Below are 16818 nucleotides of genomic sequence, written 5' to 3'. Positions count from 1 at the left end.
GTGACGGCGGCGTGGACAGACCCCACCCTGTGCTGGCGGTTCAGAGATGCCACTGCACGCCCCCCGCTGCCACGGGGAAACGGAGGGACACCCCAAAACTCTCATCCTTTACTGAACATCCGCTCCTTCGAGGCCATTGTGAAATCCCAGTCACCCCTGGGACTTGGCACAGCTGCGCCCCCGGCCAGGCAGGGATAGAGACCGGGCGATCTCTCCCGACGTACACGGCGAGGCGGTGTCCCAGCCCCCACGACCGTCCAGAGGGCGAGCCTGCAGCCCGACGCTGCGCCTGTCCAGAGGACACGGGCCTTTCAGAGCCACTGGCGGAGGCCAGAAGCAAACGCCGCCCGGCATTCAGAGCCCGGAGCCTCCGAGGGCCTCGCCCTGTCACCCGAGCATCGAAACTCTCTTCTGACCACGGAGCCACTTCCCGCAGCCACCAACACGAGAACTGGTTTTAGTTAAAATATAGCTGAAGGCGGAGAAGACCAGCTGCCGACACCCCAGTGAGTGTCCTGTGGGCTCAGATGCTAAGCCAGGAACCTGCCTGTCTTCCTCCACCCGCCCCCCCCCCCCCCACTGAGAAACAAATGCCTGGTGGAATTGGCTGGAACATCAGGAAGATCCCGCCGCCATGTGCTACCTCCGGGGCCGGCCACAGAAGCTCCCTAACCCCTCAACTGCGTGTGGGAGCAAACGCAAGCTCTACCCGCTGGTCCCCGACAGGCAGGGGAGTGACCCAAACACCAGCGTGGGGCACGTGAGTGCAAAAAAGAATTGCACTAGAAATCCCCTTCCTGCGGTGAAGGGGCTCTGGGTGATTGCTGAGAAACCTCCCTCTCCCTGGTCAGCGGTGGGCAAGACTGGGGCGGGGCGGGGGGGTGGTGAGGAGGGGGAACGGGCCCGCACTTTACTTCTGCCCTGCCCCTGGGTGAGGCTGACATTTCTGGAAGAGGTGGCCGGCAGGAGGCTTAGCCCCAGCTTCTGCTGGGGAACGTCTTTGGAGTGTTAAGGACAATAAAACAATTTAAATAATTAAACAGCTATTTAAAATAACAGTTTGGGCAAATGTGCTTTTCACTTAGGCCACCGTCCTGGAAACCCTGCAGGCAGTGGGGGTTCTCCCTTGGGCCCCCAAAGGCTGGTTTTCAGTGTCCACCTTGACAGAGTCCTGCCCTGCCTGGAATCCTCAAGCCCGCCCTCCCTCTCTGCCCCTCCCCTGCGCACAGGGGAACCCACGGGCTTGGAGGATGTAATAAGCGAAAGGACGTGGCCCCCACTCCTTGGTGCTGGGTGAGCAGGGGGGGACACAGAGGACACCAGCAGTTACACCCCATCGGCTACCTCGCCACAGAGAGAGACAGGGGAGCTCTGGAGCCCAAGCGGGCTGCCCAGCCAGGGGAGTGGCGAGGGGGCTCCCTATGTCCTCACTAGCCAGCAGTTCCCAGAGGGCAGGGCGGTGGCCGTGCTGTTCCCTGATACTCCAAAGTGCCTGGAACAGCACCTGGAACAGAGTGGCAGTGCGCGCAGTGCTGAATGACTGAGTGCCCGAAGGATGCTGTGTGTCTAGATGTTCTTAACCTTGCTCTGGCCACAGGGTGACAGCACCTGGACCCGAGGGCCTGGACATCACGCGAAGGTAATAATCATCGCCCCAACAGCAACAGCCCTGCCCCAACAGCCAACAGGGCTGGTGCTGCTGAAGCAGAAAGGAACCAGAGCTGGGGACGCGGGCTCCTCACGCAGCCTGACAAGGGTCGTCTTCAGGGACGACCTTTCCAAGAAGGACAGAGTGGTCAGAGTGGAGCAGCCACGACCATGTGCTCAGAGCTCGCGTGTTCGTTCCTCCCTGAGGATGGGCCGCTCGTGGGCCACCCCGGGGAGCCTGGTCCGAGCCCCAGCAGAGCACCAGCCCCTGGCTGTGCGGCCAGAGCAAGCGCCTTCCCCTTTCCAGCCCCGATTCTGCACCTGCAAGCATGTGACAGCGCCTTCCCTCACAGCTGTTTTGAAGACCGAGGAGAATGTGTCACCGTACCTGGCACCTAACAAGCTCTCCATCTCCAGCTGGCGAAGGGAGTGGGAGCAAACCCCCCCATCACCCTGGAAACAGGCGAGAGAAGCTGTTTGGTGGCTCTCAGAAAGCCCGGGGTGCCCCACACCTTTCCAGGCTCACCCCGGGGCGCGGAGGCCCCGCTCCGTCGAGGAGGCGTTCTGAGCAGCTTTCCGTTTGGTGACAGACGCCTCTACCCGTGCTGACACTGACGAGACCCCGGCGTGTCAGGGTTTGCCTGTCGCCGAGGGCAACGCCAGGTCGGCTGCCAATGTGCCTCGTTGCCATGGCTTCACGAAGGGGTGCACCCCCTCGGGAGGGAGGGCAGGCGTGCGGGTACAGGGGCTGCGGGAGCCAGGGAGGACAGGAGCCCCACCCCGGCCCGGGCCACCCTCAGGGAGAAGAACAGAGAGGTCGAATTCACTTTCTGAAAGTAATTTTCAGAAACAGGGAGCCTCGGCCGTCACTCGCACGCCTGCCTGGGCCGGGACCCGCGGGCAGCCGCACGTCAGTGTGGTGCTGACATCATGGCCGGAGCCTCGTGCCTCGCATCCCAGACTCTTTCTCTAAAGCTGGTGGTGGGGGGACCTCAGGTGGGGTCGTCAGAGCCACTGCGGCGCATGGGCTGCTGTGCTGGGTCTGCGGTGGCAGGGACGAGGAAGGTCACGCGAGTCTTCAGTTACCTCCAGCATCAGGGTCACGGTCCCCACCTGGGCCTGTTCACTCCGACACTGTCGGCCAGTGCTGGCCCCAGCCCCAGGTCTGGAAGGCCTTGCCTGGTGAGCGCCAGACGGGACAGTGGGGGAGCAGCACACAGCCTCCCGGTCAGAAACCGGCCCAAGACCACAGAAACATGCCAGAGGCTGGGCCTGCTCCCGTGAACCACCCCAAACACGCACGGCACCCCAGCACATGGAGCTGCTGTCACCGCCCCTTCACAGACAGGTCAAGTGACAGCAAGAGAACATAGTCAGCCAGCCTTAAAGAGGCCAGAGCCCACCCTCTTGACCAGCACAAACCACACCACAGACCAGGCCCCACAGGACCCTCAAGGTGAGCCAAGAACTGCCCATACCCAACATGCAGGTATATGACGTCAAATTTCAGCCGTCTGGGCCCTGAGACAAAAAGATCAGGCCACACGTGACCAGGGAGCCACAGGGGGCAAAACCTGTGCCCCCAGCCCCTGCAGCTGACCCCCAGAACCTTCGCCACCCTGAAACATGCTCTGCAGTTTTGGAGAGCCCAGCAGAGTGGGGTGCTCCAGACATGGGGAAGAGCATGTGAGCCAACACACATAGCCCACGCGTGCCCCCACCGCACGCGGGCACACACCGCCCAGCACACCCCACCTCGCCAACGCAAAAGTGGGCAGTGGCCTTGGAGCGCCTCTGCCAGCGCATGTGCCGGGCAGGGCCAGGCTGGCAGCAGACAGCCCTCAGCGGCACGCTGGTGACTTCCCCCGGCAGGCCCGGAGCCCAGGCGGCCTGGTGCCGACCCTGGAAGGGGAAAAGCCACATGGCCCCTGGCTGGGATCCACCGTCACCCGCCTCCAGAACATTCCTTACTTTCAAAAAACGGACCACATCGTAAAGCTTCAAACCCTGGCCCTGGGAGACACAGGAGAGGAGGTGGGGCGAGCTCTCTGGGGCGCCGGACCTGTGCTGCAGGGCCTTGGGGGGTGGGGGGGTCATCCTGCTGCGTGGAGGCTGCTGACAGGCTCTGAGCAAGTCAGCCCCGCGGCCTCCCCTCCCGGCACCCTCACTCACGCCGCCACTGCCCAGAATTCTCGTGCGCAGAGGGTGCACCTACGGGCCAGGATGCGCCCTGTGTGCACTTTGCCCCCTTCCTGACTGGCCCAGCAGACGTGACCATGCCCAACCAAAGCCGCGGCAGAGGCGGCGGCGGTGTGTGCACACATAAGGACGTGTGCACGCTCCGGGACCCAAGCTCACGCATGTGTGCAAGGGCGGGTGTGTTTGAAAGGAGGATTCGTTATTCTGCACCTTTTGCAGCAAACACGAAGTTCACCCATGGTCACACCGGGTGGTGGAGACGGCTTCACTCGAGCCTCCGGGGAAGCTGCAGCCAGCTGCCTGCCCTGAGATTCCGGTCGCAACTCAACCCCAGGCTGCACCCCAACCTGAAACCCAGACCGGCAGGAAACACATGGCTGCAGTCCCAGCTGAGAGGGCCCTCGGGAGGAAGCAGCTGGCACTTAACATCCACAGAGCTTCAGCCCGCGCCTGACCTGCCAGCTCTAACGGTGCCCGGGTCTCTCCTCCTCCTTCACACCAGCCCCAGACAACAGCAGCAACCTCACCGCGAGGGAGCCCCGATCATTCCGATGGGGCACCCCCGGGCGCTCAAAGCCGGCTGAGTGCGCAGGCGGCGGGTGCCAACGCAGGGCGACCACAGGCCTCAACGGGGCTCTGATTTCCACATGAGCCAAGGGACGCCTCCTGGCATTTCCAGCTCCCTGGAGAAATCAACAATTGATTAACGGTTGGTCTCTGCTCCAGGGTACAGTGGCCCAAGGGGACATCCGGGAATGTCTGAAGACACCCTGAGTTGCTGTGGCCTGGGGGAGGGTCCTACTCCCATTGGCACTAGTGGGCAGAGGCCGGGGTCGCTGTGAAGGCCAGCACTGCAGCTGAGACACCCTGGGTATGAGCATCAGAGGGGCAAACGCCAGAAAACGGGGTGTCGGGTAGGTTTCAGGAAGCAAGGCTCCGTGTTTGGGAACATCTGGATGGAGAAGAGGAGGCAGAGGCCCAACGCTGGTGATCTTAAAAAAAAGAGAATGCCACTGTAGGGGCTGCCCACAGAGGCGCAGGGCGTCGTCCATGGCTGGGGCGCCCCAGGGCCCTGGGGCGGCTAACCGGGCCGGAGGAGCGGCAGTCTGGCGGGAGGCAGCGAGCCCCCATCTGCTTGCTCCGCCCCCGCCTCTCCAGCGAGCCAGAGAAGAAAGGGGGGCGATTTCTAAGAGACGGGGACACCACCGAGCTCCACAGAACACCGGGGCCTCCCTCCTTCCCGCTGAAGTAGCCGCAGTGAACTGGGGGGAGAGAGCGTCACCTGAGGGGCTGTTCTCCATGCCAAGCCCTGGCACTTTTCAAGAAGAGTCTGCTTCCTCAGGGTGTGTTCTGGGAATTCCCATCAGACAGCCTCTCGCCCCTTGGCTCTCAGAAAAAAATGGGGGACCCTTCTGAGAGTGTCTTGTGAAAGTCAAGTCAAGCCCACCCCAGGTACCTGGGATCCTCGGAGCCCGCCCAGGGCCCACCCTCCTGGGTGCAGAGGCTGCTGCTGCCTCTGGCCAGCAAGTCCCGTGGATCTGCTCTGGAGACCAAGCTCCAAGGTCAAGAGTCAGTGTGTGCTCCACCAGAACCCCCCACCCCCACCCCGGTCCAGCCTGGGGTGCAGAATGGGGGCAAAGCCTGAAGGCCCTGGTTCCAACCTCGTCTGAAATCGGAGGCAACGAAAGACCACACGGGAGACCCAGCAGCACTGGGCGGGGGCAGGGAGCCGTCCTGGCACTGACCTGTGCCCAGACCCCGGAGGGCAGAGGCCCCTTCCGAACTGCCAGGATGCCGTGATGCCACTTTCAGACGAAGAAACCGAGGTCTGGGGGGCTTACGGGACACTACCTGGCCGCTGCCCTGCGGCCACCTCCAAAGCACCAGTTGCAAACAGCCCGTGAGGGCTCAGCGGTGCCACACAAAGGGGCCGCTACTAGCTTCTTTCTTCCCTCCTGGGTGCCTATCTTTTGATATAAAGCAATGCCAGGCGTGAGGCTGCCTCATCCTACCCCTTCCGGGAAATCTGATTAGCACTTGCAACAAACTGTTACATTATACCTGCCTTTTAAAGCTCGCTTTCCCTGCCCTGGGCTTGCTTCCAGTAAGTGAGGGCGTGGGTACCAACTACTACCTGGGCCAGGGCGGCCCAGATGCAGCGGCCAGACACTAGCCCGGGGGCCTGACTCAGGGCCCTCTGCGGGACAGCGCAGGGGCCGGAACAGGATCAGGGCCGATGAGCCGAAGAAGGGGCAGAAATAAGAAGGGATGATTTTACAAAGTCCCGCGCACAAAGGCCCGGAGCAGCCCGTGCACCGCGCGCAGCCTGCGGGGAGGGAGGTGCACCCCCACGGCGGCGAGGACCCCGGGCTGGGAGGTCCCCCGGGGCGCTTTCCGAGAGGAGGAGAGAGGCCCAGAGTGCTTAAGCAGCAATCCATTTAGCAGTGGCGAGACTCTCCAAACATGTGCGAACACATTTTAATAATATCTTCGTGCATTTCATTAGCCTCCCGAGTTCACAAAGGGCCTTTGGGAAGCAATCTGGTTTAATGCAACTCAATTCCGCAAACGCTAGCTCTGGGCAGGTTCTCCTGGCACCTCGCTGGCCTGGCTGGGGGGGGGGGGCGGAGAGGTGAGGGCAGCAGGGCTCCCCGCGCCAGGGGAGGTGGCAGGACCCACCGCTGCAGCGCCTGCTGCCCCAGCAGGGCCGGGGGTGGGTTATTTTTACCCCTTGCGCCTCACTGTACAGGCGCGGGGCGCACACGGTGGCAGCCGCCCGCGGAAACTGGCTCATGAGTCACCCAGGGCGGCCCTGCCCTGGCGGCGGCCTCGGGCTCCGGGTCCCAGCCCCGAGAAGCCTGGCCTGGCAGGGAAGGGCTGTGTCCCCTCGCCTGGGGCGCGCAGGGGTGAGGATGGGGAAACTGGAGCCCCGAGTGGCAAGAGGCCCCCCCAAAGGACCTCTGGAGGAGGAAGTGGGGCGAGAGGAGCCTGGGGTGGGGGAGCAGGTCCCCACCCCGCCGGACGGCCACCTGGGTGGGCTCTGCCGGACGCGAGCGGAGGCTCATTGGTCTCAACTTCCCGGGGCACGGGGCAGGCAGTGCCAAGCTGCAGACACCCCCTCCCCGGCCCCGGCCCCCCTCTGGCTGCAGGACAAGGCCGTCCCGAACGCAGACGGCCTCAAACTTTGACTCATTTGTAACCACCATCCCGGCCAGACTGAGCCAAGCGTCCAGACAGAGGCTATTTATAGGTGCTTCGGGGACAGACACACAATGACACACGCTCGCGGTCCACGTCTGGGCAGCCCCGCCAGCCCGAGCCCCGGATCCAGACACCTGGGCGCAATCGGCCCCGAAGCCCCCAGAGATGCGCGGGCTCCAGCGAGGCGCCAGACGGCGGCCCCGACTCGGGGCGCGCGGCCGGGACAGACGGCGACCCACGCGCGGAGCCCCAGACAGACCCGGGCGCGCCCCCGCCACAGACGCGGGGGAACCCCTCGCCGGCCGCGGCCGCGCCCCGCGCACCCCCGGCCGGAGCCCGGCCCCCGCGGCCAGACGGCCCCGCGCCCCCCCGCGCGCCCCCCGCCAAAGTTGATCGGGGCGGCCTCGCCGCCCGCCGCGACCGCCCCCCGGGAAATAAAGGGGAAACTTCGCGCGCGCGGCCGCCCGGCCCTCCGCGCCCCGCGCCCTCGGCCGCGCCGCCCGCCCGGGGTCCGATCCCCGGCGGGCCGGCGGGCGGGCGGACGGGCGGGGCCCGGGGCGCGGGGCCCGTGCCAGGCTCCCAGCGCCGCGGGACAAAGCCGGGCCGGCCGCCAGCTGCCGCGGCCGGGAGGGCGCAGCCGGGGCGCAGCCGGGGCGCGGCGGGCGCGGGGCGTCCCGTCCGAGGGGCGCGCGCCGCCCGGGCCCGGCCCGCAGCTGCGCCGCGCCGCGGGGTCGGGGCCGCGGGGCGTCGGGGAGGGGCGCGGGGTCACTCACTGATCTCCATGCTCTGGAACAAAGAGCGCTTGCAGTTGCACGTGCAGGAGACATTGGGCTGCCCGGCGGCGGCGGCGGCGGTGCTGTTGACCCCCATCAAGCGGTGCATGGACGGCGCGGCGGCGCGGGGCGCGGCGCGGGGGGCTGGCGGGCGGCCGCGGGGGGCTCCGGCCGGCGCCCGGCGCGCGGGCCCCGCATGCAGGAGGCGCGCGGCGGGAGAGGCGCCCGGGGGCCGGGCTCGGGGCCGCCGAGGGCCCCGGCGCGGGCTCAGCGCGCGGGGCCGCGCTCCCCTGCGCCCCCCGGCCGCCCCTCGGCCGCCCCGGGCGCGTCGGCGGGGCGCGCGGGCGGCGAGCGGGCTCGGGGCTGGCAGCCGGGGCGCGCGCGGCCGCCGGGGCTGAGCCTCCGCCGCTGGCTTCCCCCCGCCGGGCGCCGCCGCCGGCTCATTCAAGTCCAAGGAGATCGGGTTTCGCCGCGAGACCGCGGCCGGAGCAGACGGTCTGACGTCAGCGCGAGACGGGGCTGCCGGTTCCCACCGCGCGGGGGCCGGGGAGGGGGCGCGCGCTGCGCCAATCCCCGCCGCGGAGCCCCGCACCCCGCCCGGGCCGCGGGGCGGGGAGACCGGCCGGGGCGGGCTCTTAAAGGGCCCGCGGCGGCGGCCCCGCGCGCGGGGGGGGCGCGCGCACCCCGCCCCGGCCCGGCTCCCCCGCGGCGCGGGGCGCGCCCCGGCCCCGCCGCTCCCCGGGCGCCGCGAGCGCGTCTCCCCAGCCGCCCCCCGGGGTCCCGACCCGGCTTCGGGGCGCGCCGGCCCCCGCCCCGGGCGCGGGAGACTCCCCGGGCGCGGGCCGGGCAGCGAGAGAAGGTGGGGGGTCCTCGGGATCGCCCCGGCCGGATTTCGCGGGAAACTCCCCGCCCCCGGCTCCGCGGCCCCGCGCGCCCCCGCCCCGCGCGCCCCGGCGCACTTTACCCCGACCCGGGGAGGTCGCGAGGGGAGAGGCGCCCGCCGAGACCGCCCGGGGTGGGGGGGCCGCGCCGGCCGCGCGCGGGGCCCTCGTCGGGCAAATGCGCGCCGGCAACTTGTGCGGAGTCCCGGCCGGGCCCCGGGCGAACCCACACCCTTTGTCTGCAGCCCTCGGGGCCGCCGGCTGGGGGGCGCGGCCCGGAGTTCAAACGCGGGGGGAGGAAGTGCGGGGGTGCCCCTTTATTTCATTAAGTTTTAATTACACGAGCGCGACAAGAGCACCTTCTCCCAGTTTGAAAAGATATTAAACCATTGCGTAAGAGGCCCCCTCCCTGGCGCGTCTCCAGCCCCCCCGCAATTTGGTGTATTCCCTCCTAATCCCTTCCCTAATTGTCTCTCTTTAACAGGCCCTCACGGAGCACCTACTGTGAGCAAGAAACTCCCCAAATACGAACTCAACCCCGGCCTCCCCGGAGAGCAGGGAAGGTCTGATCCCACCTTACAGGGGCAAGAGGCCTGTGGGTGGAGTCCGGGGAGCCCAAGCCCCCCAACCCCGGGTGTCTACCCCCCACGTAGATTTCCAGTTCTTTACATACCCATCAAGTCCTGTAAGGCCTGGAGCTGCAGTAATGAGCAGGGACTCCTTTGGGATTCAGGGGAATGTAGTTCTAAAAGTTCTTGTCCTGTCCTCCAATGACAATTAGAACCAGAACCAGAACCAGAGGCCGCGGCCTGCAGAGCCCAAGCCAGCCCCGTAGGTGGGTGAGCTGCAGCTTGCCCTGGGCACTGTCGTGCCTCTTGCTCTCCTAGGAGGGCAGATGAGAAACTTTTTCTGGAAACTGTTCGACCTCTGGGCTTATTGGCTGGCCACAGATTTTGGGGGGAGCCCAAGAGGGTCCAGGACATAGGGAGGGTCAAAGGGGTTCGTCTTCACTTGTCAGGGAAGGGAAGTTTACTCTTAGAACTCTGGGCTGTGCCAGAGACCAGGCGGGGTCATCCCGGGGTCCACCTGCCGTGGTCTGCAGGGGCTCGGCCGCCGAGAAGGGTGGGTTTCTGTAGTGGTTGGGATGACCTCATTTCCTAAGCTGAAGGAAATCACCTTCTGTCCCTCCTTCCAGCCTACCCTTCACTTCCAATCAACAAATTCCTGCGCTCCAGCCCCGAGTGCAGGAATTCAGGAAAGCCAGATGCCACCTCTGCCCTCTTCACAGTCTCTGGCAGGCATCTGGCCACGTCTAGCAGCAAGAAAGCACACTCACTGATTGTCTTGGAAATGAGGGAGATTTGCACAATCCAGGTTAAAATAACCAGGCAAAAATATCTAGTTAATTCAGAGCATTAAAAAAATAAACCCACCCACGCATGGCCCGCTGGTGGCTTGGTCCCGGACTACAGCTGGACCTCGCTGGTTGACACCAGGGTTCTGATCCATGCACTGGCCACTGGTTAGCAGGCTCTGCCTTGGCTCCAAAGCTGGCTCCATGCGGGGGAGAAGGCAGCATTGGCTTAGCAGTTACGCACGTGATGCCCCCAAGCAGGGGGTGCTGGCATGGTTTTATTTTTCGTTTTATGGAGGGCAGGAAGGACCAGGGCCCCTGGCGAAGGTGGGTGGTAAGAAAGGACACACTTGCTTTGGGAGAAGCGTGGAATTAACTATCACCCTCCTGGGAGGCCTCGTGTGTGCCGAGGGCACCAGATAAATGCGGATTTCAGATAAACCACGAATAATATTTAGTGTGAACATATCTGTGCAAGATTTGGGACACGTGCACACTGAACATTTAAGAGTTGCTTATCTGCCATTCAAATTTAACTGGACTTCTGTATTTTTGTTTACTAAACCTGGCAGCCCAGGGTGAGCTGGGCACCGCGGTGCCGGGCAGTCTGGCCATGTGGGGCCCACACAGGAAGGGGAGCTAGAGAAGCAGGGACGTGGCCCAGCGTGCACAGCAGCTTCCGGTGTTGATGCGCCAGGGCGCGAGGGCTGGTTCTGCTGAGACCGACATCCTGGGGGGCCACCCGCCTCTGCTGGGCCAGCCTGGGGCCCACCGGAGGGGGAAGCTTGGCTCCCTGGCTGGCAGGGCCCTCCTCCCGGCACCAGGCTCTGTGCTGGTAGCGGGCACGGGCACTGCCGTGTGTCACGGGAAACAGGGGAGACCACGGACACGTCAGCCCTGGAGGGCAGTTAGGCTGGCTCAGATAGGACCACGAAGAGTGGAGGCGGGGTTGGTTGGTGACTGGGGGAGTTCTCAACAAGGAGGGGGTGTTTCCTGAACTGGACAACACAGGCGTCAGCATTTAAGTCCCTGGGTGGCTTCAGGGAGTGACCTTAGTTTGCAGGAGGTAGGACCCCAAGGGGGCAGGGTGGACACTTGGGGAGGTGGGAGCCAGACATACTAGGGACAGCTGACACGGAGCCAGGCTGAGGACAGAGGGTGTCTAGGCCAGTGGCTTCTGTGGGCCTAGGAAGCCTGGGGTTTGGGGTGTATTTCCCAACCCGGTGACAGGTCATGGGATTGTGAAATGGGTGTGTGTCCCCGGGCGACTGTTCAGGACAGGCCTTTCAAGGCCCAGACGGCGCGCGCCTCCTCTGCGCTGAGTTCAGGTTGAATCTGTTGTGGGGACATGTTTGGAGGGAAAAGGTCCCTTCCCAGCCAGTAAGGAGGCCCTGCTCCCCACGGCACACCCCTGACAGGACGGGCTGTGCCTAGGCTGGGCTCATACAGCTCTGGCACCAAGGCCGCCACGGCCCCCTGGGTGGGGTCCTGTCCTGGGTTTAATATTCCACCATCATCCTCTTGAAATTCTTGATGATGAATAATTCTTGAACGAGGAGCCCCAAGAATTCTGTAGTCAGTTCTGCTCGGGTGCCAGGCGCCGTTGGCAGCCGGTCGGGACACAGGGAAGCCAATATGGGTTTTGGCCGCAGCCAAGGGTGGCTGGCCAAGTCCCGACGGTGCCCACTGGGCATGGAGAAAGTGCCCGACTAAGTCAACAAAAGGCTTGCGAACTGCGGGCAAGGCCCGTGGGGCCTCAGAGGCCCGGCCCTGCCCTCCCTCCCACCGCCCCCAGGCTGGCCGGCCAGAGCTCCTTTTCCAGGCCCCGCGGAGGCCACCGGCAGCCAGAGCGCTTGGACAACCCCTCCTCCCGCCTCCGCTCCCGGCAGCGGCCCCAGCTGAGTCGTGCCCCCATCCTGCGGTGGTGTCACCAGCCGCCGCCTCCCCAGGTGAGCCCCTTGGACTCCGTGGTTGTGTTTATTTGCCTTTGTCCTGCTTTGCACACGCGCGCGCCCGCTGGATGCTGTGGCCGGGCCCTGTTCTACCCACTGCAGAGTCGTCCATGTCATCACTCAGCAAGTGCCCCTCGGCGCCCCACGTAGCCAGGGGCTGCCCACAAAGTCCAGGCTCGTGTGACTCCCTTGGACGGCCGCGACCAGAGGAGCTCAGGGGCCTGAGGGAGCTGCGGGCGGGGGCGTGGATGCGGCGGCCTCGCGCCTTGATCCCCTCCTGGCCGCCTCTGCCGTCTGCCCTGCCATCCCCTGCACTGGGGCCCCACGGGCCCCCTGGCTCCCTGGAGGTTCCCTGGCTCCCCTGGGTGCCACTACCTGTGCAGAACCTCCCCCCCAGAAGGAAGAGCGACCTCTGCGGGCTGGGGCAAGCGGGCTGGGGCAAGCGGGGTGGGGGGCACAGAGGTGAAAATCAAGCTTAGGTGAAACCACACTGGGCGCCACATGCATGGCCCCCCACCTGTGTCTCCCCCGCCCTCTGCGGTGGTGGGGGGCGCAGTAACTCACAGTGTGGGGCAGAGCAGAAGGTACTTACTGCTCATGGTGTGTCTCCCTGCACCAGCGACCCCTCGACCATCTGATTTGCCCCCTCCCCCCCTCCCCAGCCCCATCACTGGGCATGTCTCCCTGCCACAGGCGCTGGGCACACTCATGGGGCGAATGTGAGCCAATCCACACAGAAGCCAGAAACATACGGGGTCCCGTTGGGGCAACCTTACCACTTGCTGACCCTTCTGTCTTCCCTGCTCCCCCCTCCCCGCCCCCAGCAACTCTCTCACTGTGCCCTGGAGGCTCACCTAAGGCCATGCCCTGGACATGTGCTGGAGGCCGGAAACCTGGGCCTTGACCGTAAAGCTGGGAGGGGAGTGTGCGTGTGTGCGTGTGCGTGTGTGTGTGTGTGTGTGCGTGTGTGTGTGCATGCGCTCATGCTGCAGGTGCCTGGCTGTGTGCTGCATTTGTGTGGAGTGTATACTGTGGGCACTTCTGCTGTGCGCGCATGTGTGTGTGCGTGAGTCTGGGGCTTGTTCTGGGTTGTGGTGGTGTCGAGTGTGGGTGCCGACACAGTCTGGGAGCTTGGCTGCGAACAGTTGGCACATGCTCGATCTCTCCAGCAGCAAACCCAAGAGGCGAGGCTACCCAGCCCAAGATGCCACCTGCTCACCCCCCAGGGGGTCACCGTGCCTGCCCAGCTTCTCATTTCCAACAAGGAACTGGTATCAACCAAGAAGATGGGGCTCCTGGTGCAAGGCAGGGAGATGAGGCCTGGACGAAGGAAAGGACAGAAGGAAACGTTAGACTGTCATCCTGACTTCTGACAGGTGGGTAAACTGAGGCCTAGACAGGCACATGACTTACCACGTGAAGCTGATGAAAATGAGAGATGATCCAGATCCTGCTCCCTGCCCAGCTGAGCTGAAGGGTCTTCGTTACTTTAAATAGCTTAATCTAAGGCCCTCACCACCAGACTGAGCCTGGGAGGGTTTGGAAGATTCCAGATGTTCAACGCCTGTCTGAAACACTTCCAGAAAGAACTGTGCATCATTCAAGCTGATTTCACGGACCAGAAATACTCAAGCAGAACTGTCTTGTGTTTCTGTTCTCATGGACAGTACATTTCACTGTTGTCAGGAGCAATTAATAATGTAAAACCGCGATTCTCAAAGGCGTAAAAGGCATCTGGGCCAGGCTGAGCCCTGGCAGGCTGCTGTGGATTTGAGGGGGACTGGTGAAGAAGAAGGTGGGCGAGGGCAAAGGCCAAGCAATCCACAGAAGGGGCGGTGAGGGCTGTGTCCTCCTGGCACCACATCAGGCTCTCAAACACTCTTCCCAGCTCATGCCAGGTGTTGCCCCAGGCCCTGGGGGCACCCGCAGCCATGGCAAGCCGGGCTCTGCCCTCACAGAGTTTGCCTCCTGGGGGGCTCCCTCAGTTCCTGGTCTGTTCCCCAGACACTGAATTCTATGCGCCATAGGCTGGGAGGTCACACAAGTAGATGGCACCACTTCTAACTGTGTGGCCCTGATGGGAGAGTTAATGAAAGACTCTGGGCCTCAGTTTCCACATCATTAAAACGGGGAGCATGAAGGCGCTTACTCAGAGGGCTGCTGGGAGGGGTGGAGGGAGCACTCCTATGTAACATGGAGCAGAGCGTCTGCCGGGAACATGCTTTTGAAAACAGTGAGTTATCACCACGGCTGCCCTGCTCCCGGGGCCCCACTCCCGGCCTGTCCTGTCCTCCCTTCGGAGAAGTTTCTGCAAGTCGCAGTTTCCCATGGGTCTGCGAGGGGCTTTGTCTGGTGTCTCTCACACCAGCTGTGCCTGCCCTGCATGTCCCCAGCGTCTGGTCCCAGGAACAGATGCTCAGATGCCCCCAGGGCCCCTAAAGTGCCAGACAAGCCCTGTTGGAATCCAGAGGAGTGGGGCATCCTAGGCCGTGGTGCCCAGAAAGTGCCCCGTGCCCCCGATCTGCAGCACCCCCCGGCCAGAGGCGGGGATGTGGCGACAGCCCTCTGCACAGGGCGCCCCAAGCTCAGACCGGGGTCTGGGGACGTGTATCTCAGAGCTGACAAAGAAGATGGAGGGTGTGCGGTTTTGCAGGGGGCATGGCTGCCCGGGCTTATTCTTTGCTGTGCTCCCAGCTCCCAGCATCAACCCTTCAGTGAAAGCGGCGGCCTGAATGAACGATGCATGAGTGCAAGACCCTTTGGCAGCAGCACTAGTTCACAAAGCCTGAGTATTCCCACTCTCGGTCCATTGTATGACGTATTTTAAAGCAATAATCAGAGACCTGATTATTTAGGACAGGAATATCCTATCTTCATTCGTAAAAGGGAAACTGCAAAGAAAAAAAGGGGTGGGCCCACTAAACAAGGTCGAATTTGCAATGCAATGGCTAAAAATCGTGTTTGCAGAGGCTATTATTTGGTAATGGAGAGAAAATTCCTTTATAAAATAAATCTGCAATAGACCCCAGAGCTCATCCTAATTTTGCAGACGCCCAGCTGCCCCGCGAGCAGGGGCGGTGACCGGGGTGACCGGGGTGCAGGGGCCGCGCGGGAGGAAGCCCAGGCCCGGGCCGGCCGCGCGCTGCCCCCGAGGGGTCCCCGCGGCTCCAGCGCCTGCCCCGACGCGCGCGTCTTCTCCCCGGTGGCTCCTTTAACTGGAATCGAGACACCGACGAGGCGGGGGTGCCAGACACAGCCGACATCACCGGCGGCCCCAAATGACACGGCGCACGGGCCAATCGCAAGTTCGGGTTCCGGGAGGCGCCCTCCGATTGGGCCCGAGCGCGGGCGGCCGCCCCCAATGGCGCGCGAGGGGCAGGAGCCCCGCGGCCGCGTGGGTTTTAAATCCACGTGGTGGCGGGAGGGCGGGGCGGCGGCGCCCCGGCTCCGGGCGCTCCCCAAGGGCGCGTGGTGGTCGCGGCCCCCGCTCCGGGCCGGGCCGGGCGCGCAGCCCGTGGAGCCCGCGGGGCCCCGGCAGGCCCGCCGAGGAGCCGCGCCCTTCCCTCTGCCCTGGGCAGCCGCGCCCCGAGAACCGCTGTGGGCCCGGCGGGGGCTGGGAGCCTAAGGTAGGACCCGGGGGAGATGCGCCGCCGGGGAACCCGCGCTCCTGTCCGTGGAGCCAGGACACCCTCCCGCCACCCCAAGCCTCCCTGTCTCCCCAGCGCAGGGGGGAGCTGCTCCCCGAGGAGGGGGTGGGGAGACGCGCCCCAAGGGTGAGAGTCAATATGCAGGTGCTGAATCATCCTATTGGAGGCCAGGGCCTGTCACGTGGAGGGTGTCTGGGGACCAGGAACTGTCCCTGCAAAGAACTGCTGGGCTGGTGAAGTGCTTCTGGGTGCAAAGGGCCGTTCTGGGGTTTTACGCGACTTTTCTTAACAGTCTCTGAAATTCCAAGTTTTCTCTCATATCCGCAGAAGCGAGAATAAAGCACGCCCGGTGATGCTCGCATTATTCCCATTTCACAGATGCCAGCGGCTGCGGGGAGACCACTTGTCAGGTTTCGTGGGGGAGGGGAGAGCAAGGGGGGCTCCATTCAAAGCAGGTCTGTTTCCAGACCCCTTGGCCTCGCTGCGCGACCCCATCCTGAGGCCGAGCTGTGCCACTGGGGAGAGACGAGGGAGTCAAGCCAGGTGAGATACGAGCAACTGGGCTGGGGCCGGCCGCCCCTCACTGCCCAGTCCTGCGGGGTGGCAGGGGCCGGAGGGGCGACTAGGCTGGGCCTCTGGGGCGGGCCGGGTCCTGTGCTGGCCAAGGGTGGGGGGCGCTCCCGGACAGGACAGGCCTGGCGTGGTTTCGGCGGCTGGCTCTGCCGCAGCCGGTGCTTCCTGGTCCCTGCCTGGGCGCGCCGGCACCCCGGGCACCCCGCCAGGCCCCGAGGTGCTGGGTCGGAGGTCGCTGACGTTCGGCTTTCCTAGATCTTGCCCAGCAGCTGTCTCGGTGGCAGCGCCAATGCACACTCCCTCCCGGAGGTGGCCGAGCCTCTGAGCTCACAGCCTCACCCCAGTGGGTTGGTGACTCCCTCAGGGTGGCTGTTCCCGTGGGTGTTGCCCCTGACCCTTGGAGCTGACCCGAGGAAGCGGCAAGCCGGATGCACACTGGCTGCTCCTCACTGACCACTGTTGAGACCTTCCTCACCCGGGCGCCTGCCCACTCGCCCGCGCCCCCCACTCCGTGAATTTGAGTCCAGGCTCTCCGGCATCATCTAAAGGATGGATAGAAGCCTCCTCTCCCAAGGTGGGCACCCACACTTT

At 64.4% G+C, this 16818-nt stretch overlaps 1 protein-coding gene across 1 annotated transcript in view; it reads right to left on the bottom strand.

Annotated features, from left to right (window-relative positions):
• Positions 1-7929, bottom strand: part of PMEPA1 (prostate transmembrane protein, androgen induced 1) — a gene marked incomplete at both ends in the record, with an annotated part of 41774 nt that extends 33845 nt beyond the window's left edge. Inside the window, one exon of the mRNA XM_084246904.1 lies at positions 7821-7929. Coding sequence (XP_084103030.1) covers positions 7821-7929 — 109 coding nt within the window. The remainder of the gene's footprint in view (positions 1-7820) is intronic.
• Positions 7930-16818: the final 8889 nt, after the last annotated feature.

The sequence above is a fragment of the Talpa europaea genome, assembly GCF_964194135.1.
Source record: "Talpa europaea genome assembly, chromosome: 11".
Classification (NCBI taxonomy): Eukaryota; Metazoa; Chordata; class Mammalia; order Eulipotyphla; family Talpidae; genus Talpa; species Talpa europaea.
Note: the sequence above shows the minus strand (reverse complement) of the source record. Positions and strands in the feature narration are given on the sequence as shown.